Here is a 27,852-nt window from a genome sequence, read left to right on the forward strand (position 1 = left end):
TGATTATTTGCAATGCTCGCGATCAACTTTACCGTAATAGCAACAATAACTTTGATGGTAACCAGTTAACAAATCATTAAAGCCACTTTGTGGCGACGAATTGTCACGCCCGCTAACTATGTTAATTTTGAATAATAATTGTCAGTTGAATCTAGAATGTTTGAAAACATTCAGGTTTATGTGTTAACTGAGATCGTTAAAATCTAACTTAATTGTTTCCCGATTCGTTGCAATCAAAATAATTCCAGCAGGAAAATTAAACAGCGAAGCGTAAATAAGTGATTTATGTGTGTGCTCCCTGTTTAGCTCGTAAAGTTAAGGACCCTCTTATCGTATCCAGATTAAACAAACATAAAAATAATCTGGTCTAATCGATGACAGACGCTTGTGGACCACGTGGACAAAAATAATCTCCAGATTCTGGAATTATTATAGTGTATAAGATAAATACATTAGGCGTTAAAACGCAATTTGCTGGTAGGCAGATCAAAGTTTGCTTACGTTATTCTGTCGGCTTGAAGAACGATTAAATATTTATGCTTTGATGCGGTCTCCATTCAGAAACTGGCCATCGATCGATTAATCGGCGTTAAGTCAGGGAGTTTATAAATTAAAGTCGCACATTTTTTTTTCTTGGAAATTTTAACGGTTGGTCTGATAACAAATTCATTAATTATAAACCAAAACACATAAATTATTGGTCTTTTGTGAAAAGTACTGAATTTTTTGTTGAATTTAGCTTAAAACTGTTCGGTTTAGTAATGGGATATACCGTTGTAATGCAGTATGATTCCAAGCAAAAATGAGCCTTATTGACATTTATTTTGATATAATTAAAACTGGTATGTTCTCAAAACTAATAAATGTGCACTGTGATGTATTTATGTATGTACCTAACCTAACCTAACATAGATCTCAAAAAGGTAGGATAAGAACATGCAATCTGTTTTGCTTTATCTTCAACCGTTTGTCTGCTACAGTTTTCCAAATATTGAAATTATTTCATTACTAAAAAAAAAATTGGTAACGAAAATGGTTACAATAACAATTTTCTAGTCTAAGTAGTAGTACAATATAATATCAACCACCCAGTACATTAAGAAATTATGTAAGTTAGGTTGACTTCATGATGAACTATTTGATATGATTATTTCTGTAACGAAATTGACCGTTGTTAAGCAGTTGTGAGTTTATTGATGACGTAAATTTGAAATAAAGAAAATGTTTCTTTGTTTTTTTATGTCAAAGAAACAACCAAAAATCCTTATAGGGTGAGTAATTTAAACGAAAGTCTGCATTTAGGAAACTACAATTAATACCGTGTTTGAGAGTTTTGAAAGAACTTCCAAGAAATAATTTTGAATACCGATAGACAATAAAACGTTCTGCATCTATATGACAAATACAGATACAGTAAGAAGCTTTCTGCTTTCAATTTGTCAATTTCTTCTTATTAAAATGCTTACAGTACTGATATTATTACTCACTGTCTTTTGGAAGGTTTCCAGGTAGCATTTTTGATTATTCAAAGACAGAAAGAAGCCTTCCGGTTATAATTTAACTACTGAAAGGCATTAAAGTGCTTCATGTCTTCATTTTTAAGCTGTTGCTTAAATTTAAAAATTTATACTTTGTTTGCTTACAGTACTATATGACAAATCAGAGTCTTAAGAGGGTTTTCAGTTATTTTAATAGGATTACTGGAAGACAGTAAGTAGCGCTCTGTCTTCAGTAAAAGAACTTTTATTTGACAATTTCTACCTATTAAAATGCTTTCAGTATTAATATATCCGCTCAGAGTCGATAAAGGCTTCCAAGCAGCAATTTTGACTATTTAAAGACAGAAAGAAGCCTTACAGTTTTAATTTGACTACTGGAAGACAGTAAGAAGCTTCTTGTTTTCAATGAATGGCTCTACAGCTTAAATTTGACAATTTCTAGTTATTAAAAGGCTTACAGTATTAATATGGTCACTCAGAAGGCTTCCAAGCAGCACTTTTGACTATTTTGACAGTAAGAGTTTCCTGTCTTCAATGAAAAGGAGCTTAAATTTGAAAATTTAAAAATGATTAACAAACATTTTTAATCAGTAACGATCACACCCGTTTTAAGTTTTTTTCTGTGGTTCCAGCGATGTCACATCTGCATGAGTAATGTAATTTTTAGATTCCTCCATATAAAAGATTGAAACACTTTCGCCTCAAAATGTATTTTAAACCAGTCTTTTTAATTTTCTTAGAATTCGTGCCTGCATTAATTATGACCGCCTTGATGCTGTTGCTTTTAAAATTAATCCTCACACGTCTTTCGCGTCAAATTCAATCAAACCATTACGCCCGTACTTCATTAATAAAAATCGTCATGGACGTTCCAATTAATTTCGAATTTGCCTCTCGTTTTTCTGAAGGGCAAACGGGACCAACGGCAAAAAAATTATCATTTAATTACGAGTTATTACAATGCGCGAACAATTTTCGCCCTCTTTTCGCTTCCTCAGAAACCGAAGGGTCCTCGGGCCCCTCATTATTTTTAAAAACCCCTTCCGTTCGCTGCTCTTAAATGAATTTAGAGCCGTCGATAACTGACGTTTTCCACTGCTTTTCCCCGGTTTTTCCGTACGTATTGTGAGGCCCGTTCATCGACTGCGAACCGGATGTTCGTCTTTTCGTCGAAATTATGATTAAACCCCCGGTTTTCTACCGGTTTGACATCGGGTAAATAGATTTCGTTTTGGATTAATGACTGTGAGCTTTTTTTTTGACCGCAGTATGAGTTTTTTTCTAGAAAAAATTACTTGAGTGGAAAAATATTACTTTCCACATTTGTTATAGGTATATTTTTGTTTTCTGATGGATAATAGAGCAGTGTATTGTAAATGCAGATTGTCAAAGTCCTGGTTGCCCTATACGGTTGGATATTCTCGTTCGGCCGACCGAAAACAGGAAAACTCGGCCAGGCCAACAGTAACAAATATGTAATTTCTTGGCTCACAAATCAAAGCGAAATTGGCTTACGCTTTTAGTTAGATACGCAATTGCCCTGTTTATTTGTGTATTTACATTAAACGCCAAAATAATTTACGTTGCCTGTGTAAACGGGTAAAGGCAAATACCGCGCAATTAGGGCCAGGTTTTTACTAGCTGTCTCTTCTCAAAATTGTGGCCGTGTTTTGTTTTCGTCTTACCTTTGCATTCTGTCAACTAACAGCTTGAGAATTTAACAAGAATTCTCGTCTTACTAACCTCACAATTGATTAAGTTATTTTGACGACAAAAAACCATTTAAGGAAGCTGGTGATCTGGTATGCATCAATCTGAATATAAAAACAAATAAGCGGTAGTTAGAACTGGATAAATATCACAATTAAGCGGCTACTTAAGTGGCGCTAAATCAGTCAGTCGAGTAGACCAAACTCACATTTCTATGATTATAGTTGAGTGCACATAATTAGAAAACGATTTGGTAACATAGTAAATGTTGTTAATTTACATATAAAAAAAATCTGTATTTTCTTAATATTTAATAAAAAGAGTTGTAAAATACTTACCCTGTAGGTATTTCTGTAAACCCCTTTTGTGTTCCTCTCTTATTTTCATGTAGTTTATATTAGAACACACGGTGTAACAAATTTGATTATAAACTAAACATTTTTATTTGATATAACATGGTAATCAAGTAATTTCTCAGTTTTCCACAAAATTTTGACGATTTTGGTCAATTTTCAGTTTTAAAGTTTATAGTCAACTTTGTTCAAGTCAGTTTTCAGTTTTTAACTTAACTTTACAGGTTTTAGTCAATTTCCATGATAATCAAATCGGTATTCATGATTTTGAACAATTTTTCTGATAATCAAGTAAATTTTCAGTTCTCAACTCAATTTCTACAATTTTGGTAACAGAATAATATACCTTTACTTTTTGTTTTATTGAAACATTTTACATAAAAAAGAACGAATGAAAATTTGGTCATCCTATAAAATATGAAATATACAGGATGATTAAAAATTCATTGCAGTTACTTTAAAACCATTTGTTACGTCCAAAACATCCGAAATACAGGTCGATTTTACACCTGAAAAATCCTTACCCTGTAAATACTTAAAAACAAACAAAAAGTGTATGTTAGAAAAAATATCCAAAGTTTGGATTTTTTTTTTGATATTTTGACTGTATTTAAGATTCAAGGAAAATGTACCAGATTTATCAAAATTAAGCCTTTTTTTGTCAATTTTGCAAATACCTCTAAACGGTGGAAGTAGGGAAAATAAAATTAGGCAGAAAAATTTGAGGTTTGATGCAAATTTTTAGCTGTAAGAAAAATGCTTTAAACAATTTGAATTGCAATTTTGCTAATTTTTTGTTTTGCCCTGTAAGGATTCCAATGCACAGCAAAGGGAATATTTATACCAAAGAACCTTAAATTAGGAGAAATAAGCAATTTAAACCTTTCGAAAATTGGAAAAATGCCATTTTTTGTCATAATTTGAATTTTTTTTTGCTCTACTGTTTTTTGAAAACGAAGCGTTTACGGACTTATTTTGATATTATCAACATTTTTTCTTATTTTTGCACAGATAACATGGTTTTAAAAGTAATGCACTGAATTTTGAATCACCTTCTATACGGGGTGGGCCATATTTGTAACGCGTGTATGAAAATCGACTAAATGGGAAAAATTTTAGAACATTTTAGGACAAAATAAAAAAGTGAGAAGAATAAGCATTTTTTAAGTCATATTAAGGCTAATTCATTGTTAAGGCACTTTTTTACGTAGCATTTTCAAGAAATAAGTAATAACTTTGATAATTCTTATCAGTACTGTTTTGGAACTTTAACAATTTGTCGACGCTATTATGTAGCTTCAACATAAAAATTGTCTCTACTTGTTTTAAAATATCATTAACATTTTTATGACATTAACTTACACGTTTACATCTGATCATCCTAATACAAAACGTGTAATCTCGACATTTGGTCTTGCTTACTTAAATTTCAAATTGCTTGGAAAATACATTCCGTGCGTAATTCAATTTTTTTAATTGTCAAACATATTTAAAGTTTTACATAGCAACTGATCGATGCCAGCTGGCACAATTTCGTAGATGTGATATTTCAATGCAATTCGCAACAAATAATTTAGTGATGTAGGGTCGAGGAACTTATTTCTAGTGAACAGTTCGTTGTTAACGTGTATTGTTTGTAAAAACGACTTTTAGGGAGAAATTTCACAATTTAATGCAAAAAAACTTCTGTCCAATTGATACTCATCACATTCCTTAATATCCTTAATAAGCTATTTTCGTAACCGACAAAGCAAATTAAATAATTCCTTCCTCCGGAACAATGCTATGTCAACCGGAAAGTCTCCAAGGCCCTTTAAGGATTATCAAGGAGCTAACGCTGTTTACCTTATAATTTCAATTTAATTCCCTGTGTTGCCTGACCTCTTTGAAGCTAAAACTCACTCACTTATTCAACAAATTTCCTAACCTATTAACAACCAATATCATTTTACTTCAAAGTCTAACAAATTAAAAACAATTAAATGGTATGACTGAGGACATTTGACTGGATCTGTTAATCTTCTTCACGGATCATCTGGCAACATTGGCCCCTTGGATATTTAAATGGGTGTCTGCATTGTTATAGCAGATAGAAACCGAGGGCTGAAGGCAATTAAACGTCTTAAGTTAGCCCCTCATTTCAGAGAGGGGGATAATGGAAATTAATTAATGCATTTTAAGGAACTGCCCTCTGGCATTTGGACTCCCCGACGGGACATTATGAGGCTTATGTTTACGTTTATGATGTTGCCAGTTAAAATGAAATATCTTTTATGGCACTTTGGGGTTTGGCAACGGATTTGTGGCCGTTTTAAGCGTCACAAGAAGGGGGTTGTGAGTTGGAGTTTTTTTGAAGAGTGTTGGTTGTGTGGCGAAAGTTCAAGAGGCAAGAAGGTTTTGCCAAAAGTTATTATCCTGTAAGTAAATCAACTTTTAACTTAAGTGTTTTTAGTTAATTTTCTTGTACCTTTAAGTTCTTGTACAAAAAGTTGCATTGTATTCATTCACAAATTGCATTCATTTGATCAAAATTCCATGTGAGTAAAATGTGTTTGTTTTGTGGAGATCTTCGGGGTGTCAGGGACATTCTCTTAATTTCAACGATTTGGTCTATTTTTATTTGATTTTTTCCCATAATAACCTACTCTCCATTTATGACCACAATTGATGACTTGCATGCTAAAATATGGCTTTCATAAAAGGATTGCTGATAAAACATCAAAAAACAATAAGCAATACTCTTGAATAGATATTAAATCCGATATAAACGATGAGTACTTGTAGATGGGACAGTGAAAAACCTAAAAAACAATTTGAATATGATTAAAAGCACCCGTCCACTTTCCAACTCGAGCGGACAAAAGACAAAACGACCGTTCCCCACTCAAACTAATTATTTTTAAATTGTCCGGTCCGGTGGCTTCTGCCGCGTTTGCAATTTGTTTTAATTCTTGTTTTCTTCCGAATAATGCCGCAAAAAAGAGCGAGTTTTTCGTCTTTCCCCCGTAACAGCTTCCACAGTATGTCTTTATATTAATAGCGCACTAACTACACTATTAATCTCTTTTATTTCACGTAAGTTGACGTTTGCCAGCAGAATTGGAATTGCCTAGGACAGAATCGTGTCGAGGATGTAATAAGGGTTGACGTTTACATTTTGTAAACCGGTCCACATAAAACTCTAGTGTGTATGGCTTTTAGGCAAACGAGACGTGAAAGGTTTATTACGTTTAAATGCAATTTTGCGCTGCAGATCTTCAATAATTGCAAACCGGGCCCTTTAACCGGCCAAATTCAAAATAGTGGAAATCCTCTGGCAAAATTTGGATACGCGAAAGTTCCGAGAACGCCCGCCCACGCGGATATTTTTGTCATGATGGTTAAAGTCCTCGAAAACGGGCACAATGCCAAAACGGCACACGACACTGGATATGTCCTACGTGTTGTTATGTGGATTCCCGTTTTCTATATCCAGGAGTGCTGATGCCAGCTGGATTTATTGTTGGAGTTGGACAACGTGGAACGCGGTACGTTTCTTTCTGAAATTTGTTTTGCTTAGGGGATGTTTCTGTTTGCAATCTTTTGCCAGGTGCGATGCCTATTACCAGAAAATTATAAAAGTAAACCCATCTGTTACCTGCATCATTTTTAGAATTGTCAAATACTTTACTTAAGCCAGCTGCAAAGGAATAATCCTACAATGTTAAAGTTAAGGAGACTTTCCATTATTTGTATCAATGTGAGTCTAAAATATATTAGATTTTATTTGAAAGTTAAAATACAGAAATACGTTGAATATTGTTTAGACCTAGAAAATCTCTCTTTTGTCTTTAACGAACGTTTCAAAATTACTTCTGTCCAAATGCTTACCCTCTGCGCCAGCTTCATTCCAGGACGGATTCACAAATTTTAAATTCATCAAATCCATAGTTAGTTTTCGAAATCTGTTAATTGTTAAGTTTTCAGTTAGTATACAGGTAATATTATTTATTTATACCTGGTGAACAGAAAATCACACTCTTTATTAATAATATGGCCTTGTATATTAAACTAAATCACATGCTTACTTTCCCACACAAACAAATCGACCGCCCAATAAAAACATTGTTTTGATATTCAGAAACTTGATTATTTTATGAACATTTTCAATATTTGAATGTAAATGAATTTGAGACGTATGTTTGTAATGTTTTATTTTTGAAATTCCAGTGCTGCTATTGTTTGGTGAAAACTGCACCAAAAAGACCGCGGAAAACGCTAGGGCCGTTAAAATAAATAGGGCAACAATGCGTGCTAAAACATGAGTAGTTCAGAATTTGAACAAACACCGCCGCCCTCGCACTCATTCACTGGCAAAATAACAATGGAAACTATAAACAAACAAATTTTGATGAAAACGTTTGCGTTGGGTTAATTCGCAAACGAACGCCGGCTTATTGTACTTAATGGATATTTTGTTTAAGTTCGGTTCGTTTTACGGTCTATTAATAGGAAACGAAACCGTGAATTAATATTATTACTGCAATAAATTTAGTTTGATCAAATATTGATGGTTTTCGATATTATTTAATTTGCGTTGGATATTATGTAATTTTGCAATCAGAATAAAACCTGTAACCGCTTCTATCAAGTCAATAAAGTTAATAATTAATTGGGGTCCGGGAGACTAAGAACGTAAACTAGAAACTCCAAGTCTAGGGTCAAGTTTGTTCGAGATAAGATACTCTCTAAGATGGTTGGCATTCAGACCGGAATTAATCAAAAGCTTTGTTATCCACGGCCAGGATTTTACCGTTTAGCCACGTACGCTACTTTGGAATGCCCACTAAATTTATATTGTTACATTAGTGTGGAAGTATTGTGTAATAAGATCCAGTGCCAACATTCTGTCGTTAATTCATTTCTTTTTAATGTCACGAGAGCCAAAATGCTTTTACTTTTTGCAGTGCCGGCCAAAATTGTTTGGGCTTTAACCGGAATGGACGCTGAACTGCCTTGTGACGTAACACCAGCTCTACCGGGTGATAATGTGACCATGATTTTTTGGTTTAAAGACACCATTGGAATGCCTTTGTACAGGTAAGTGAGTGTTTTAAAGATAATACCTAGTCAAAGTGAAGTCAGAGTAAAAAATTTGGCTTAGGAGAGGTGAAAGAGCAATTCAAGACAAAAAACAGCCGCGATACAGATTTTAAAAATTTTAAGACAATTTCAAAAAAAGTATATCAAGAGACTTTCTGCACTCAGTAAACTAGGTTTACACCCACTTACAACCGGGTAAACGCGGTCACAACTGACAGAAAGTAGCAGTTTCAAATTTACCTACTTTTCTTAGTTTTTTGATGATATATGTTCAATTGTGTTGCGGTTAGCACCAGGTGAAAAAGTAGTTCAAGACGAACATTTTGAGCTTTTTACAGTCGCTGAAACCCTAAAAATTGCAGAGATTCTGCAATTTCCAACAAAAAGTTGAATACCTAAGCATAAGTATCAAATTTAACTGTTTTTCTTTTTGTACATCCTGTATATGTTCAATCGCGTTGCGGAAAACGCAAAGTGAAACAGCAGTTCAAGACGAACATTTTGAGCTTTTTACAGTTGCTGAGACCCTAAAAATGTCGAAAATACAAGATTAATTTTAGAGTTTTGCACTAGACTAAAAATGTTCAGAATGACTTTTTGGATCCAGTGGACTACGTTTACACCCACTTAGACCTGGGTAAACGCGGCCACAACTGGCAAAGCGTTAGTTTCAAAGTTTTTGTTTTTTGAACACCCTGTATATGTTCAATCGTGTCGCGGTTAGCACGAGGTGAGGTAGAAGGACCAACGAACGGTTCAGGATGAACACAATTATTATGAAATTTACAAAAAAAAAGTAAAAATCACAAATATCTCGGAAAAGGTTAGAGTTACGAAAATTTGTGTAAAAGACCATAAATATTCAGAATGCAGCTAGTAAATTCGTATATTTAAAAAACTGTCTAAATTTTGTGTTATATTTATAGTTAGTTTTGATTCAGTTTGAATTAATATCATGAAATATAATAAAAACTGACTTTTAATAAGCCAGCTCAATCACTTCAACCCATTATTCCGCACTTTTGTCTCTTGCTGAGAGATCTTAATTCTTTTTAAAAAAATGGTGGCTTTTGAAAACGTTATTGAGCAATTAGGCAGCTCAATCATATTATCAAAACGTTCTTCCGCCTATCTTTTCTGTTGTTGAGAGCACGATTCTTCTTTAAGATATGCTAACTGTAAAAATCGATATTGGGCCCTTAGCTAGCTCAATATTGTCAACTTATTCTTCCGCTCTTCTTTTATCTTGATCAGAGAACTTAACTCTTAAACAAGAACCTTCATGTCAAGCAATGATCGTAAATAATTGTCCTATATTTGAAAACTAAGTTTGAGAGCTACTCTGGACTACTTTAAGTGCTCAGTATACTTTGTTGAGAAAAGAGTCACAAAAAACACATTTACAAAAAGTATTACCTAAACTATGTCTTCCTAAGTAATACCTATCATTACATAATCGTCGAATAATATACTAATTATCATGGTTTTCTATCAATTCAAAGTGGTTCAAAAATCCCTAAGTTGAATGGTCTTGTTATTAAAACACAATCAGAAATTGGTTGGTTTGTTTTCCAATGTTGGAATATTATTATTAAAACGATCCAGACAGGAACTGGAAAACGAAAATGCTTTATGGCCCCATTAACCATTCCATTACAATTCCGAGTTTGATGGTACGAATTGTCGTTGATACAAACGCCACTTGTTCTATTCGAGATTTATGGCCATATAATTTTGTCGGTGTTTTTGCCTAAATTGACGCGTTCCGGGATAAATTGTCCCATCGAGAATTTATATGGCGCTTTGTGGGCGTTTATGCTGCAACGGTTGTGTTGCAACGTGTCAGGGAATTTATTTTAAAGGATGTTTCCATTAGCAGATTGGTAAATAACAATTTCAAGATGGTGAAAACGTATAGATCACTAAAGGGTATAGTTTTCCGTCCTTATTGCGGTCCTGATTGGAAATTGGCGATCATAAATCGGGAATTCCGGATACGGGCGAGTATCGCCGGCGATCCGGACCCGTCAAAATCCGAACGTAATGGAATATTTAATGGGACAATAAAACATTTCCATTTTATCGGTGGCCGTCACAGGACGTTGCTTTTATTAATAATGATTCGCGAAACGTGCGAAATTGGCGAAAAACGTCGGCGAACCAATCGGATCGCCCCAATATTTGCCGCTCTCCCGAAATTTTATTTTCTTTCTCCCGGTCCCCCGGACTATACTCATCGTTCATGCTTTATTTGATTCCGGAGCTTCGGTAATGTTGTTTCAGCTGTCCGCGTCGCATTTAAAAGATGAGTTGTTCGAACCAGTTTTATAAAGCATATTATTGCGTTAAATTTACCTAACATTTACCTAAATTTCTTTTTTTTTAATTATACATACAGTGAACCACAAATGTAATTTATAAATGCATTTTTCTATAGAATCCAGCTTCATTTTTTAAATTGAAAATTGTATTATTAAAGTTTCAAAAAAAAACATGATGTTTAAGACAGCCCTTTAAGGGCCAATCCAACAATGGTATAACACAATATGATTTGCGTAAGATTTTGTGTTCAAATAGCAAATTTTATTAGGTACATTTTACTCATTTTTATTAGCCGATGATAACAAGAATTATTATTTATTTATATTTGTTTTGCTATTTTGTATGATTGATGTTTTTGACAGTTTGGACTATCAATCAGTTTCTGGATCATTTTGAAGTATCTGTCAAAATAGTTCAAAGCGAGAGTTGTTCTAGTTGCGACTTATTGTCTGCCATTTTTGACGTTTTTCCAAGAAACTTTGACGCCCTCTAGCGGCGTAACACTGACAGATATCCCTATAAAACGTAACATATTCTGAAAGCATAAACTGTCAGCTATCAACAAGTTTCTGAATCATTTTGACATATCTGTCAAAATAACCGAGTCGCAACTTGTCTGTCATTTTTTATGTTTTTCCAAGAAACTTGGACGCGTAACCCTGACAGTTATCCCCATATAACTCACTGACAGACTCTGAAAGCTTAGAGTTTGGACCATCAATCAGTCTCTGACGTCTACATAAATAATGTTGGGAAAAATTTAGAAAGACACAGAGGTTGATTGAAGAATTAAAATCTGTTAGTCAGAAAAAAAGAGCTAAAGAAGCTGTTAAAAGGACTGAGCTAGCCAAGAAGAGTTACATTCTCTCAGCATGAGAAAAGAATAGGGAAAGAATTTGTTTATACATGATGGAGCTGGCTAATTGCCCAATATTCTTCTAACTTCTCTAGGAAAATAAAAAAAAAAGGAGTAAATAGGCATTGAGGTCTGAATTTATAGCGCATTTCTTCGTAAAATCTTCTGTCGGGCAGTAATTATCAACTTTCTGCCTACTGTGCATAAACAACTATTGTGATTAAAAGCACGTACCAGTATGCAGATCAACCTCACACTATTTGGAGTACGGGCAATTTAAAAAGATGGGGTTGTTAGCATAGCTCGGCGGTCGGCAAATTGAAAACAAACCAACAATACATTGCTCTACCTAAAACCAAAATAAAACTGCCATTATCGGTGCACAAAGGGACGTTAAACGGTTTATAAAAATACATTCCGAAGCGGTATTGGGCAGGTGCACAGTTTAAATAACCAATATACGAAGCGTTCGCTTGCATTTTTGCCCTTTTTGTGCAGTTTAATTTGCTGGCTCGTAAATGCTTTCCTGGCAACAGTTGCTGGAAGGTCGTTTTTTTTGGGAGGGTAGTTTAGAACCCGAAAATACACAAATTTCTCGCATTTGTGAATGGTAATACAAAATGAATCCGTGTGAGTCATACAGTCTTCAGTTGTGAACTATAAAGTAACTGTGTGTCGTACGTTATTAAATTTTGAGTAACGGAAGTTGTGGTGAGAATCAAGGATATAAAAAGCTAAAAAACCTTAATTCAACACGGTTTATTTCCGTGTAAAACTAGTAGACTATAAAACGCCGTTAATCCGGCATAATTATAGGGCTCGATGTGCTTCTGGAGCTGGATTTAATAAACGTTACGCTGCAGCCTATTAACTAAAATTTATTTCCAACCATAAAACGCGTTCAGCTAAATTGATCCGCCAAATAAACCTAATTGGAAAGCGATCATTTCAGTGCCTTACGTTATCCTTTCATTATCCTTTTCGGTCTGCGATGTTCAAGTCTGACCTAGATTCAACAAAGATTTATTGTGACTTGTAGTCGGCTAACTTATGCAAGTTTTTTGCATATGATCGCACATAATATATATTGGCGGGTCAGACAGTTTAACAAGCAGCAGGACCAGATATTCCGAAGCTGCACATCCTGCGAATTTGTTGGGAATAAAAGTCGCGCGCTCAGCATTTCGCTTCTTGGAACTTGATTTATTCGGGAGGGCTCCCGGTTAACTATTCCGGATCCTCTACAACTTGCTTCCGGTGTTTAAATCGATCCGCGCCCATTTTTGAAACTAAAAATAAAAATCTATACAAAGCCGCGCCAGCCATAAATCCTTTCGACCCGTGCCTGGAGTTTCCGAAGAGTCGCTTTAAGCTACTATTTGAATATGAAAATCGGAACTTTGAATTGGGAAATTTCAAAGGAACAGTCTTTTTTGGGCCAATAGTTTCACCCAGTTTCAACACCAACAATCGAAAAGATCCTGGAAAATAGTTTTATTAACCTATTTCCAGTCGGTTCTTTTTTACTTTTCGGATTGTTCAGAATTTGGTGACGCCACAAAGTTGCTTGTTATAGTTTGACTTACTTGAATTTTGTCTGTTTCCAGAAAGTCTGTTTTTGCTGCTGCTGATTTTTCAAGAGTAATCGTTGAAATCTTTGATAAATATGCAAAGAGATTCAAAACTTTTCCTTTAAGCTTAAAAAGCAAAGTAAATACTTGAATGTTATATTTATAAATTTTGCAAATTTTACAGACATTGTTTTGAAGTTTTTAGTGGTTTCCATTTCCACCAACCTTTAATACCAGTTATGGTGGAATTGGATTTTTAACACTGAAAAGTTGTAGAGTGATTTAGTTAAAACAACTTTTGTTTAAAAATTCTACAACGCAACGGTTAATATAAGTTAGGTTAGGTTAGGACAAAAAAGCTAGTAAAGTGCTTTTTTATCTTTTGTTCAGTCTAGTTTAGTCTCCGCAAATAAACTTTACTCAAACATTTTTTTCATAAAATTTTGCTGTTTTTTTTACCCTAGGACGTTTTCTAGACATTGTTCAGCATGTGTATAACCACAATTATACAAAGTTTTTATTTTCACCCGGTTTTTTTATTTTAAAATATTTTCAAAAAAATAAAAGTGTTTTTTTCTGTAAGAAATCAGTTTAACCACACATATAGTTATAGAGAATTGTAGTTTTTGAGTATTTTTAAGAATTTGGCACTTAATTCACAAACATTTCGGAAATTCTTGTTTTTAGAACAGAAAAAACTTCTAAAAGTTGTTTAAAGTGCGTGTGACTCTCACCATGTAAAACGTTTTCACTTTCACCCTATTTTTGCATTTTGAAAAACTTTTTTAGTCAAAATTACTATTCCTTTGCAGTTTTGCATTAGGGTACGTTGTAAAGCACCATATTAGTACTTTTTCAATGGAATTCCTGTTATAGACTAATTTGGACCTCAAAAACTCAAATCTGGTGTCAAAATGAGAAGAAATAAGAAAATGATGTGATTTTTTTCTCATTTTTAGGTACTTTTCAAAGCGTGAGTCTCTTATAACAGCGGTAATCGCCTTGACATCCTACGCCACTTATTATCAAACTTAAAGGTGTTGGTTCGGTCAGTTGATTTTAAAGTTTTGATTTTTCGGTTGAAAATTTGCCAGGAATAGCTCGAGAAAATTATTAGTTATTGTTCATTTTTAACCATTATTTTTTTCTGTCGTTTTCTTGCTTTTGTTTTGTTTTGCTGCCCTTGTTTGTTTTGTTGCAATTCGTTTTAGACCTGGTGATCTAATTTTTTACGGTCACTAGTGGACTTGAAAATTACGACGTTGTCACATTATTTTAAAATGTCTCATTTGCCAGATTTATAAACCGAAAAGTCCAGAGCAGCCCTAAAATGATGTTATTTGTAAAATTTCTGGCCTAATCGACTGTTGATGTCACTCACACTGATAACACACTACACATTTTCCAGGTGAGAGCCGTCGTTTTTAGGGTCAAAGTAGCTTTAGTACAGTAATCAAATGCTTACAATTGGGTAACAAAATGGCGAGCTGACATCAACAACATAGATCAATAATCAATCATGTCAACTCTCAACAAGACATCAAAAATACAGGATCAACGTTGCAACTTTGAATTTTTTCAACATGCAAAATATTTGTTCATATTTATTAATATAAATAATAATTAATTTCTTATTTCTATTTATCATTAGCCTTGACGCTCGTGGTGGTCCCCTATTCAAAGCATCCCACTTGGCAATGACCGACGATTTAGGTGGACGCTCCTACTTCATAGCAGATGAAGAACCATCCAAAGCCAGACTAAGGATACAAAACGTAAAAAAAAGTGATAAAGGACTGTTCAGATGTCGTGTCGACTTTGTTAATTCACCTACCAGAAATTATCAAGTGAATTTATCATTGATTGGTGAGTTTTAAAATTGTTAAAGTAAAAATCAGGGTTAGGAGTTTTCAACTCATTCTTTTAACTACGTCCATTAAGATGTTCCCTAAGCTGCCTTTTAGGGGAGACAAAGGGCTGCCCCCACCTTCTCCTAAAACTGAAAGTAAACAATCCGTTCAGCACCTAATAAAGGAGTCATTAAAAAGTATAATGCTGGCGAACAGACCCTTCGCGGTTTTTCTTCACCAGAACAAAGTGCCCCTTTATCCCTGAACCTCGGCCCTTTTTTTTAAAGGGTAAAGAGTCGTAAAAATACAGCTGCTACTTTCGAGGGATTTTCCCTTCCGATGTTGTTTTCGTAGTCTATTCAACGGGGTATGAATATTGGTTGACTGTTTCGTTCGTTCAATTACAGAACAACCGACCAAACCGAGAATTTTTGATGCGGAAGGTAGGGAACTGAAACTCAACGCCACTGCCGGACCGTTTTTAGAAGGGCATGAACTGTTTTTGTCTTGTCAAGTTAATGGAGGTAAGACAAATTGTTTTTTTTTTTAAGTAAGTTGTATAGAAGTATCAATTTTATAGGTCATCCCAAACCAACCTTGGTATGGTGGTTCAACGACACTATTCTAGATAGTGTGGTAGATTCAAATCGAGGGTCTGCAACGACAGTAAATCAACTGTTGATTACTTCTATAGGAAGGCAATTTAAGAATGGAAAGTTGGAGTGTCGAGCATCTTCATCTAGTGAGGCACCAGATGTTGTTCGTGAGGTTCCTTTAACTCTTTACTGTAAGTTACGTTAATTTTGCCAGAAGTTAGAAAACATTTATATTGTAGTTTTTCTGGTCCTTGAAAGTCTCAAAATGTTGGATTTATTCAGAGTGTCCCTGAATTGGTATCACAAACTGAAAAGACAGAGAGAGAGTAGAACTAATTTTACATACACACAACGAAGTTAGCTTTTTGCTTATTTCGAGATAAAGCAATTCATAAAATGTGCTTAAAAAATACTCCAAAATTGTTTTTTTTTAGCTTTTTTTTAATCATAGTAATGATCCTTAAGAATAATTCTGTCTATTGTTGGATCAGGAAACTTTATTGGAATAGTACCCATAAAAATGTCAAAAAACTGCTATTTTTTGAGAAATTTGGAAAATGTGCAATTTGCAAATAAAAAATGTACATTTGATATATTTCACTTTAATTAATGCTCTTTTTGCTTGTATATAGGTATTGAAGTAAAAAGCGATTTTCACCGATTATTTCCTTCCTATCAATTTTGACCAATCGCTATCAAGAATTAGTATAACAAATGTAAATTTTAAGTGGAAAAATCACTTGACAACTGTCAACTTAGCTGTCAGCAGTTTTTCCGGAAAAAAATTCGAAAAAATTTCACACTCCTCACAGCAACATAACGAATAGTGTTACCCTTTCTAGCTTGAAAGTTATTGTTCTTATTAATTATTGTTCTTATTGTTTTAATTAATATAAAATGTTTATTTAACTCAGGAAATAATCTTACCAAATATCCCTCGTGCATCTAATTTTTCCTGTGGAAAAATTGGAATACTCGTTTCTAAGTAATTTGTTTTAACAAATAGCATGAGCGAGAGTGGTTTTAAAAATCATCCGAGTCGAAGACGAGATTTGTTAAAACAAATTAACGATTTGTTAAAACAAATTACTTAGAAACTCGTTTTTCCGAATTTTTCCGGAAAAATTAAATGCACTAGGGATATTACCCCCGAAAATATTTCACAATTTCTAAATTTCAACGTGGCTTTTTAATGATCCTGTAATTGCCCAAGCTTTCTCTATTTTAACTTTCCTATCGATGATGAGCTATTTTGTTTTTTCTATTTTCTTTCGTTAGTCGTAGGTGTGTTTAAATTTTCTCCTAACCTAACTGTAGTCATTAATATTACTCATAAATTCAGAAAATTACATCTAAGTTACTACATATATTTGCCTTTTTGTCGAAAAAAAGCATTTTAAATTTATTCTTCTTCTATTTGGTTTTTTATAACTATGTACTTTTTCAAATTAAATATCTCGGCTAGAGAGGCGAGTTTTGGCTCATTTTGTGGTATTTTTTATTCCCTTTAGTTTAGAAAAATCGATAGGAGTTTAAATAAAAAAGCTACAATCCTTGAAATATAGAAAAAATACTGTTTTTTGTTAAAAGTGCAATTTTGATCCATTTTTCATTTTGCTCCAGAAAAGCGTTTCAATGCACAGCAAATGGCATATTTATACTAAAGGACCTTAAATTTTATGAAAGCACTTTTGTTGTTTGTGCACTTTTTCTTTTATTAGTATTTATCAAATTACATATTTGCATTTAAAATCTTGATCATTCCGGTTTTCCATATCGCAGTTCCCACGAATAAACAAATGCATTGAATTTAATTTGTAATTATTTTCTACTTACTCAATGATTGCTAATTCGCAATAATGTTTGCACTTATTTGCAACACAAATTCTCTGTAACAGTTTATTCATTAAATCAATAATAATAATCCCTTTGTATTCTTCTTTTTCAGTCCTATTTAAAAACAAAAAACTCCATAAATAATGATATCCACGAGTCAAAATTTGCTGAGTAATATTAAAAGTTTTGTGTTTTTCTAGTAAAACCGAGTAAGGTGAAGATAGTGACCCCAAATGGGCTGCTGTCGAGTGGAAAAAAACACAGTTTCCGCTGTGAAACTTCAGGATCATATCCGCCCGCCAAAATTACTTGGTATTTGGGAGACAAACCAATCAGAAATGCTGTGGTCACGGTAAGTTTTTTACCATTAGTAATAGAAAACCACTGAAAGTGAGAAAGTTCTGCTTTAATAAAATAAAGACAAAGAATCGGAGAGTTTTTTGCTGGATAAAAAGCACTCGGACTTGATCTCGTAACCTAATAAATCCCAAAAGTAAAAAGCAAACCTCGGTGGAGATAAAACGCGCAGAAACTTCTTTATTAGTTTTATCACCTAATTACAACAGGGTCAGAACACACGGCACAGCTAAATGGGCGAAAATGAATTATCGCTCAAACTCCGCTCGGTCCAAAAAACCTAATGCACCTACCCAATCGAATTGCCGCAAGTGAGAAAAACCTCTTAAAACTTTCCTTACAAAACCCTCTTAACCAAATTATGATTAGCATTGAGTGGACATTAAGGAAACACTGGTAATAATTTAAAGTTTCACATTGGCCAGAAGCGATTTGAGTGTGGGAAACGTTTACAAAGTTATCCTGGCGAATCGCTGCCGGGGTCAGGTTAATGTACCCAAGATACTGGAGTTGTTTATTAGTTAATAACTAATTTAAATGCGGTCAGCGGAACTGCTTTAATTAAAATCTTGCCCATAGTAATCTGGTAGATTACCTTCCAGTTTTCCCGAGCTGGAAATCTATAGGATGTATTGGCGCACCATGTGTATTACGGTTTTGCTGGAATAGTGCTTCAAGAGTTAAAAACACGATAATGTTTGTGCTAAATAGTTTAGAAGGTAAAGATTATTTATAAAATCAAAAAAGGTTATGATTTGATAGAAACTGTTTAAAATACAGAATTACTTTATTGAAACATAAATATAGAAAAAACTAAGTCACAGAATTACTCTCTCAGGAGAAAGTGACGACATTGTGACGTTTTATTGGAATTCACTTCTGTTTTAGTTCTTAAGATTTTTTTTGGATGTTTTCTGGTTGCCAGTTTTTTTCCGCTGATTTAAAAAACTTTGTTTATGTTGAACCAGATATCCAACGAGGTTTGTGGTAAAAATTTCAGACCTCAAACTTGAAGCGTTCCTGGCAAAACAACGAAAAACTAGAGTCAACTTTGAATTTGACGTCACATGATAGCCCCGTTCATTAGCTTTGTTTTGTTATATCATGTGTCTATACAGAATGTTTCAAATAAGCGAGTTATGGAGACTTTTTTGGAAAAGTACATAAAAGTTTACTTGAAAATGAGTTTTTTTGAGATGTCTGCGTGGATTACTGGAAAACCGCCGCCATTTTGATACTACTGCACAATTTTTTTTCATTACAAATCATGAGTCCTATAAATTCCAATATTACTTATAAATCAAAACAAAGTTTGATAAAGAGAGTAATACTCAAACAAAAATCGTTTTTAAGGTCATCTTCAAAAATGGCATGACATTTTCCAACATTTTTCAAGTTAACTATCTTTTACTTATCTTCAAAGGAAGACACTCCCCTAAACTTATACTGTTTGTTGAGTAGGTAAGTTATAAGGGCTGATATTTGTGGTTGTCAAGACCCCTCAAATTATGAAGTAATAAAGTTCAGACCAACGGAGGCAAATGAGCTGACCGAGTTTATAACTTTGAAGAGCTTTTGCCAGCTGTTCCATTAAACTTTACATTAATTTGAACGGTCTAATTGGGACTGTTTAATATTTATGTGTTCAGTTTGCTTAATAGACTTACGAAATCAATAAATAACTTAAAATATAATATAATAGCAACGTGGAAAATTTAGGCAATATACCGTTACAATAAAAAAATTAAGCCTCGAATAAAATATTTTTTTATAAACATTTAATAACTTCACAGCAAAGTCCCAATTTCCTGAAAGCTTTTTATGCTGGATTTGGTTACGTGCAGTTTGAAACAGCTGGTACTGCGAACTGTAAAGCTTTAAAATTATTAATATCAGCCACAAACACTCGAATATTACATTAATTGAAAATTCGAAACAATAAAGAGCCCTGGCACGCCACTATAAAATTTCTGTCCCTAGCAGAATAATAAAGCGATATAAATAATAAAGTTGAATAATCTCGTTCTAACCATTAACAAATTTACTTGGACAGGCGTATACGGTTTTTTAGATAATTGATGTTGGAGCTTAAAACCTTGCTGGTTAAATTATTGTTTATCTGACACGTACTATTAAATTACCCATATAAATGCTGTTTAGAATTCTTCACTATTTATGACTTTCATTTCAAAAGAGCTTTAATTTTTATCTTTCATAAAAGAACGATTTAGGCATAGTTGTCTTAGTCCTAACAGTTGATATTGACTAAGCTACAGAAATGCAAAAATGTAAAAATCTAGTTTTAGTCATAATTATGGCAGGTGAAAAAAATTGGTTTTAACGAAGCTTTCTGAAGATGAAAAATGCGTATTTGCAAATAAAAACAGACAGAAATTCTAATGGTAGCCAACTTGCTGGCTTAAAGTTAATAATATCCAACCAAAACAAAATCTTTTCTTTTGTTTGTCATTTCGTAATTTGCTATAAAGTTCAATTAAATGTCAGATATAGTGCAACAAACTAATGTTCACTACCCCTGGCAGATTTTCAACCAAAAAAGAACTTCTGCCTATTTAAAAATAAGTTTAGAGTATTTCGAACACCTTCTAGAGCCCTCTAATCCTAATACTCTAGCAATTTTTGGTAGGTTTTCAGTATATTTTTGAAGCTGCTAGGTTTTCAGAATGATTTCTGAAGTCTCCGGTTATCGGAAAGTTGAGTCAGTAAAGTTTCGTGTTTGCTGGAGTTTTCAAAATGATTCTAGAGGCATATAACATTTTTCAAAATTTTTCTGAAAGTTTAGAACACTTAGAGGTCAGTTTTTGGGAGGTTCTGGTATACTTTTGAGAATTCTCTGGTAATTTTTAAAATTTGTTGGATGGTTTAGGATACTTTTTAAAACCTGTGTTAAACCAGCACATAAGTCGTTAAAGGCCTTCGAGTAATTATTTTCTTCTTGTCCTTAATTTCTCCAATTTGCTTAACTGACTTTCTTCTTCCTTTCTTTTTCTTTGATTTCAATTTCCATTTTTCACGTGTTTTTAATTAATCTTTGATTTCCTTTTGAAGTGTTGGAAGTTTCTGCTTATTTTGTGGTTTCTTGTCTAAATTGTTATTCGGCAAATTTTTGGTGGTTTAAGTGTTTCTAGAAGAAGAGCATTTATAACAGACATTGGTGATAGTTTCAGTTAAACTTTTTAATTCACTTTATACCTTGTCTAGAGCTTAGTGTTCATATTTTGATACACGATTAACTTAAACATTTTCTATACATTAATTTTGGAGCTTTTAGGTAAGATCTAAATTACGTTATCCTCAAGTAGATTATTTGAATAATTTACGAGAGCTTTTCAGAAAGTAAACAGAACGTGACTTAGACTTTGTGAATTTTTCAACTATATGTTTTCAGTATATAGGAAACAGGATTTAACGTTGCGGTTTTCAGGAGGAAGAAACGAGCACGTTTACTGGAAGCATCCTGAGCCTCGCAGTTTCCGCAGAAGACGACGACAAAATTCTCGTTTGCCGGGCGGATAATCCACGTTTTCCCGGGGGATCGGGCCAGGACAAGCGAAGGATAAGCGTTGCATGTAAGTTTAAAGAGATGCACATTAGATTAAGGACCGGCAATGGATTAGTGGGGCCGCGCCACCCCACAAAATGAAATATCGACGCTTTAGTTGCAGGTATTTATCAAGTTTATCGGAGGCCGAAATGTTTGCCGAGTTGGTATCGCGGTCGCTTTGATGTTTCCTTGCAGCTTCTAGGGATTAATCCAATGTTCTAGCGGGTTTTACGTGGCGTTAAAGGCTTTAAAAGGGCTACGAAACAATTTTAATTCATCCGACGTCTTTTGCGATTTGATGCGTGCCGACGGCTACCCAATTTGAGATACGGCCGGTCGGTCCCAAGAGACTTATAAAGGCGACCTTTTATTTCCATTAAATAGGTAAAAGGGATCCTAAATTCGACGTAATTAAGTACGGATCGGTCCTAAAAATAACGATATGTAAACAGCGGACTGACGTACTTTTTACCTGGTTTCTAATGATATGCTCTCAATTTTAAAAATTTAAATATGAGACACTTTACCTTTAGTAAATTAATAAAAAGTTAACGTAGGTAATCTAAAAAACACAACATTATTATTAAGGCAATGTCACAGTAGTTTAAATCAGTACGGTTCCGTTGATACAAGTTGAAAACAACAAGACATATTTGAAAAATCCTTATTTATTATGAAGATTCACAATCAGAGATAAGGTAGCATGGTAATTCTTGCTACCTTATCTCAAAGAAGTTTCACCATGTCTTAAACCTTCCAAAAAATTTTAAAATTGCCATAGGTTTTCAAAATCATTTTGAAAAGTCTTTTTTGAAAACCTTTACAAAATCAAAGGTATACTGGGAACCTTCCAAAAGTTTACAGAGTTCTTAAAAAGTGTGCTACATTTTCCAACACACTTTGAAAAATGATAGATGCTTCTGAAATCATTTTCAAAATGCCCGGCAACGTCAAAAACATACTGAAAACCTACAAGAGCTTCTAACTTTTCCAACAAATTTTGAAAATTGCCAGAGGCCTCTAGAATCATTTTGGAAGTCACAGCAGCCTCAAAAGTATATCGAAACTACTTGGCAAAAGTACCTGACATCTCAACGAATTTTTAAAATTGCCAAAGGTTTGGATAAAACAATTATCAAAACATTTACATCAACTAAAGCTCACAAAGATCGAAAAATTAATTATTATTGTTGAGTGTGTAGCCTAATTTCATAAAAAATTGTAAAAAGGGCCAACAATTATACTAGTTACTTTCTGTTGACTATTTACTTTTTTCTGACATGTTGTCAGATTGACATGTTTATCATTGTTTTTTTACCAACAGTACATATGTCGCAGTTTGAAATAAAAGCCAATCATACAGTCTCAAGTTATGACAATCCGTGCTTTACAAAGCAATAAAATTTGTAAGCCTGACTAAAATGAATGAAATGATAGTTAATGTACAGTGATGGACAAAACATTTTAGTATTTGAAGTTAAATAAATACATATAAAAAATGTGGCAATTTGACTATTGTTTTTTTTTTGTTAAGGGTTTGTCAAAAAAAATTAGAGTTGTTAATTAATGTTATGTAATTAAGGAGCTACTTCTAGCAAGGTAAAAAAGCATAAATCTCCTACATTCCACCATTATTTATCTAATACATCTGGTAAGATTTTGGGGACTTTTTTAATCCTACAATGGATGTTTAACGGCCGTTTTACGAGTTACAAACCACAAAATGAAGTGAACAACAATTTTATATTATGTGTTTTTTCTGGCTGCTTTGTTCTCTACGCTGTCTTCTACATTACGCTAAAACGATATTGATATTTTGGATGAAGCGGACCAGTTTTCGGGGACAGCATAATAGCGCCATTTCGCTTACTGATTGCGCTTACCTTTATAATGCGGTTACCCATACCGTCTTGTAGTTAAGAAGATAAAGTCAACCGCAGCCGAATACTAAGCAGGCAATTTGTGACGTTTTGGTTTCGAGGACCGCGGTCGGCTGCTTGTCGATTCAGGTCGGGTCCTCCGGGAAGAGGAAAGTCCCGCTTTGCTTTGTTAAAAAGGAATCGCCACCCACCAATCGTCGACGATTGCGCTAATAGAAAAGCGACGAGCATTTAATTTTGATGGTGCTCGTATTATGGCAGTTTCCGTAGTTCGATGCCAAAGATGAACGATTAAATGCGAAATTTTTATTTTGCTTTGGGTCCAGTTGAATGTTTCTTAAAGTTATGACGAGAACTTTTGTAATAAGTTCAGTTTTTTTGTAAAAGAGTAAAAGCTACACTAAAGCACTACAACTAAAGCAGGAAAAGTGAAAATCAATCGGGGATTATATTTGACACCCTCAGCCCCCTTAATCGCATAAAGTACACATCGTTATCGTCCCGGAACGCCCGACCTCACAAATTAGGAGGGCTTTACGATCCCTTTACCTCTTTAGCGGAAAACAAAAGGACATCGTTCTAATACCCCTCGGGTTACCCACTGTGTAACAAATTAGATTACTGCGAGCTCGCGGCAAATCACTTATACATGTATATCGAGTCTCGGATCTCGCCTTATCTGGATATAAGGCCCCCAGGTAATGGAATAAAAACACCTGGGGATCACTTGACGGTCCTTATTTGGTGTTGGTGTTGGTGTTGTCTGGTCTTTTGTTCGGTCATATACAGGGTGTTCCAATAAGCCGTCCACCTGGCCGTTTTTCGGAAACTACACAAGTCTGTTTACGATCTTTTTGAATCTACTCATTTTTGTTGTCAAATAGTTATAAAATTGTAAGGACGAATAAACATGATGAACTTTACTGTGCTATTACAAAACTATAACATTAGTTTGTAAGAGTTTTTGTTTAAAACTGACCTGTGTATTTACAAACATATTGTATGTGCTTAAAACAGTCATTTTCTGACTCCAAGTGAGTCTACAGGCGATTTTGTCCCTGACTATTCTTTCAAACTGTGTTTCTGGCAGTTCAAACTTTGACACCGTTTTTCTCCCTGACTGTACTAAATTTTATACAATTTTTTTAGGTTATTGAATAGGAAATTTAATGAGGATTCCAAAAATGTGCTAAAAACAGTAATTTTCTTATTCCTATTATTAAGTAGGTTAGGTGACTGCCTAGCTAAACTATCTTCTAAAACCAAATTTATCTAGAATCTGCAAGAATTAAAGTTTAAGACCGTTTTCGAAACGAGACGTGTTTCTGAGATTTATCTCAGTTATTTTAACAATTATCACGTGATCGTTCAGGAAAGTAGTGTTCTAAAATCACGTGACAACTGTCACTAAACGTCACAAATGCCAAACTGTGCTCAAAACTTGTAAAAGTTAAGGTTTAGAAAGGCTTTCTTGTAGTATTTGTTATAAAACTTGTTTCTGAGATTTATGACAATTGTCACAAAACTGCCTAGCAAAATTATCTTCTTAAATCACGTTATATCTCTCACGAATGTTAAAACTTTTTAAGAAACAAATGATTAAAAAAAAAAATCTGTATTTTTCCATTTTCAGCTGGTATACTGCTACAAACTTCACAAGTCAGTATTAATAAGACATTTTCGGAACCACCGACAAGTTAGGTTCGGTTGGGTATAAAACAGTTTGAGTGTTCCTGATTTAAAAACAGTAAAATTCCAAAGTTAGAAAAACATTTTGAGAACCGCTGGTACCGCAAAACAGCTTAATTTTGTTTGTTCCAAGTCAGTGTTTTATAAAACATTTTGGGAAGTACTGATGAATAGTTAGGTTAGGTTACGCTTAAAACAGTTTTCCTGTTAACAATTTCAGCCACTGATTTTAAGACAGTCAAACTTACGGAATTAGAGTAACGTTTTGGAAACCACTGGTACTGCAAATAAGCTTACCGTGGACAGGGTGTTTATTTCAAATGTTACTTTTTTCTTAAAGAGATCTCGATAACTTATCAGCAGAGCAGTTTTTTGTATTGTAAATTGATAAACAGTCAAAAATGCGACCTAAATGGGGTTTTACCGGTTACAGATCCCCCGAGGGTGGCGGTTGTCCCGGACTTTGGAATAGTAACGCCTGTCCGCGACGGGACTGACGTTATCCTGCGCTGTAAGACCTCGGCCAAACCGGAAGCCCACAGCTATTACTGGTATCATGACGTAAGTGACAGTTCCGTTTAATCTATAGCCATGGAGAATACAGTTATAGCTGTAATAATATATTTCACGTTGACGGTTCTATTATTAAAAGGAATCTCGTTGGGAAAATTGCCCTCTTGAATTTGGATTCTGTGTTTGAGATCCTCTTTTATGTCTAATATAACAATGTTCCAGTGAAACACTCTTTTATTAAAGTATTCAAGTATTTTCTTTAATGGTTTAGACAGACTGCGGCTAAGAGTTTTAAAACAAAATAAACTTCATACGCTATCATAATTTACCATGCAATCTCAATTTTAGCGTCGGCTTTCGATCAAACCAAATTCCCTAGACTGAGACAATCCCACTAAAGGCAGACAGCCCATCAATCGGCACCCTAGAAAGCGGCGCTCTAAAATTATCAACTAGATTTTTCCTTAAACACCGCCAGGACAACTTATTGAGCCACGTTCTTCCGCAGTAAACTCCGCTTTCTTTTTATCCGCTCAATAAGCTCCCGGTTCGCTTTTTATTCCGGCTAACATTTATTCGGTTGCTGGATTCATCTATCAAACCGACAGCAGATTTGTGTTCTTGCCAACTCTCAGGTTCCGTATTTATCTTTGTCGCTTTGTTTTTCTTTTCGATCGGCTTCAAATCGGACCTGTGCTAGGCTATTGACCTCCACGTAGGCTACTTTACGGTCGTTATCCTCAAAAATGTTGAATTCATTTAACTTGAACAATGTATTGTTCCCATTTAGATTGCAGTGCGCTGTAAGACAGCAATGACCCAAAAAACTCGACTGTTTAAAATGATTGATTTTATGTAAAAGGACCCAAAAATCAGTTAGGAATCTAGTTCAACAGTAGCAAATTTGCGCTGTTTAGAGTTTCAAATATTTATATTAATCATTATGGTTCGTTAAAATTGTTAAAAAATATAGCTTGATTTCCTTGAAACGAACAAAAGTGAAGTAGTTTCTTTGAAAGCTACCTTCGTTTTTGAGCTACAAGTTAATTCTGAAAAAGTTTTTGGTTTGAAGTTTAAGTTATATTACCTAAAGAAAACCACTTTTAGCTTTTCCGTATAGCAAATAATAAAAAAAATTGAAGGACGTTCAAAATTGACAATAATTCAATCACTTTCTAGGTCAGAAACGAGGGTAGCTGTGAAAGTTAGGGATGCACCATCTCGTTCGTTTTCTCCGTTCTCCTAATACCATTCAATTTGAGACACCCTGTACAATTCCATATTGTGATATACAAATCGCGTGGGATTGATTTTGAAACACTGTGTATTTCAACACATCATTCATATTTCATACAATTGACACTGTAACGTTACCCTGTTAAACTTACAACTTCCCCAGAGCTGTACTAATTGGACTAACTTCTAGTATACCTATGAATTGGTTAGTTTTGCAAATTTTTATTAAAAATAATCAATTTTAACACACTGAACTTATCGAATATTTAAATAATCAGCCATAACCACAAATATCTAAAAAATAACGAGAATATGCAAGACACAAGTAGAATTTTGGGGCAATTAAAATGGTGTACAACTGTTATTCTGAAGATTTTTTTGATTGAATGGAGGATGGAAAATAGGTCAAAATGAAGAAACCAGCACCCAGTTCTATGTAATATATACTGAGTGAAAAATTTACTAACTAAACAGAGGTAGGGAGATAAAGGAAAGAAAAAGTATGGAGAATGTGACAAAATTCTGCCATTATCAGCTATTTCTGTCACATTTTATCAACATTTTGCGTTCTTTAATGTCTCATTCTTGATTTGTGTCTAGAACATGAATTTGTATTATGTAGTTATCTCTTCTTATTGTCGGAATTCTTTGATTTATTTTGAAATTATCGTATCTGTCAATTACTGGTACAGTTCTCCTAGTTGTAAATATTTGATAATATCATTCATAATTTAGTACTATACGATGGTGATTCGTTTTTTGACCTAAATAATTAAAATTTGATCGATATTTTAACCAGAATCCAGTGGGAACAGTAAACATAAATATTGAAAATTGTACACAATTCTCACTAGTTTTACCGGTCTGTCGAAAACAAGTTGAGGACATCCGATTTTCAAGCGGGTTCATTCAAAATTAAACTTTTAATTTTGTCCGC

At 34.0% G+C, this 27,852-nt stretch overlaps 1 protein-coding gene across 2 annotated transcripts in view; it reads left to right on the plus strand.

The window, feature by feature from the left end:
* The window catches only part of side (motor axon guidance molcule sidestep), a 49,252-nt gene that overhangs the window by 5,090 nt on the left and 16,310 nt on the right, over positions 1–27,852 (plus strand). Inside the window, exons 2-8 of one of the 2 annotated variants that reach the window (XM_081972933.1) lie at positions 8,509–8,641; positions 15,045–15,259; positions 15,651–15,767; positions 15,824–16,030; positions 17,876–18,027; positions 21,478–21,622; positions 25,600–25,727. In XM_081972933.1, the coding sequence (XP_081829059.1) occupies positions 8,509–8,641; positions 15,045–15,259; positions 15,651–15,767; positions 15,824–16,030; positions 17,876–18,027; positions 21,478–21,622; positions 25,600–25,727 (1,097 nt within the window). The remainder of the gene's footprint in view (positions 1–8,508; positions 8,642–15,044; positions 15,260–15,650; positions 15,768–15,823; positions 16,031–17,875; positions 18,028–21,477; positions 21,623–25,599; positions 25,728–27,852) is intronic. The other variant, XM_081972934.1, reaches the window with a different exon arrangement.

The sequence above is a fragment of the Ips typographus genome, linkage group LG2, assembly GCF_016097725.1.
Source record: "Ips typographus isolate SLU linkage group LG2, UJ_Ityp_2.0, whole genome shotgun sequence".
NCBI classification, from domain to species: domain Eukaryota; kingdom Metazoa; phylum Arthropoda; class Insecta; order Coleoptera; family Curculionidae; genus Ips; species Ips typographus.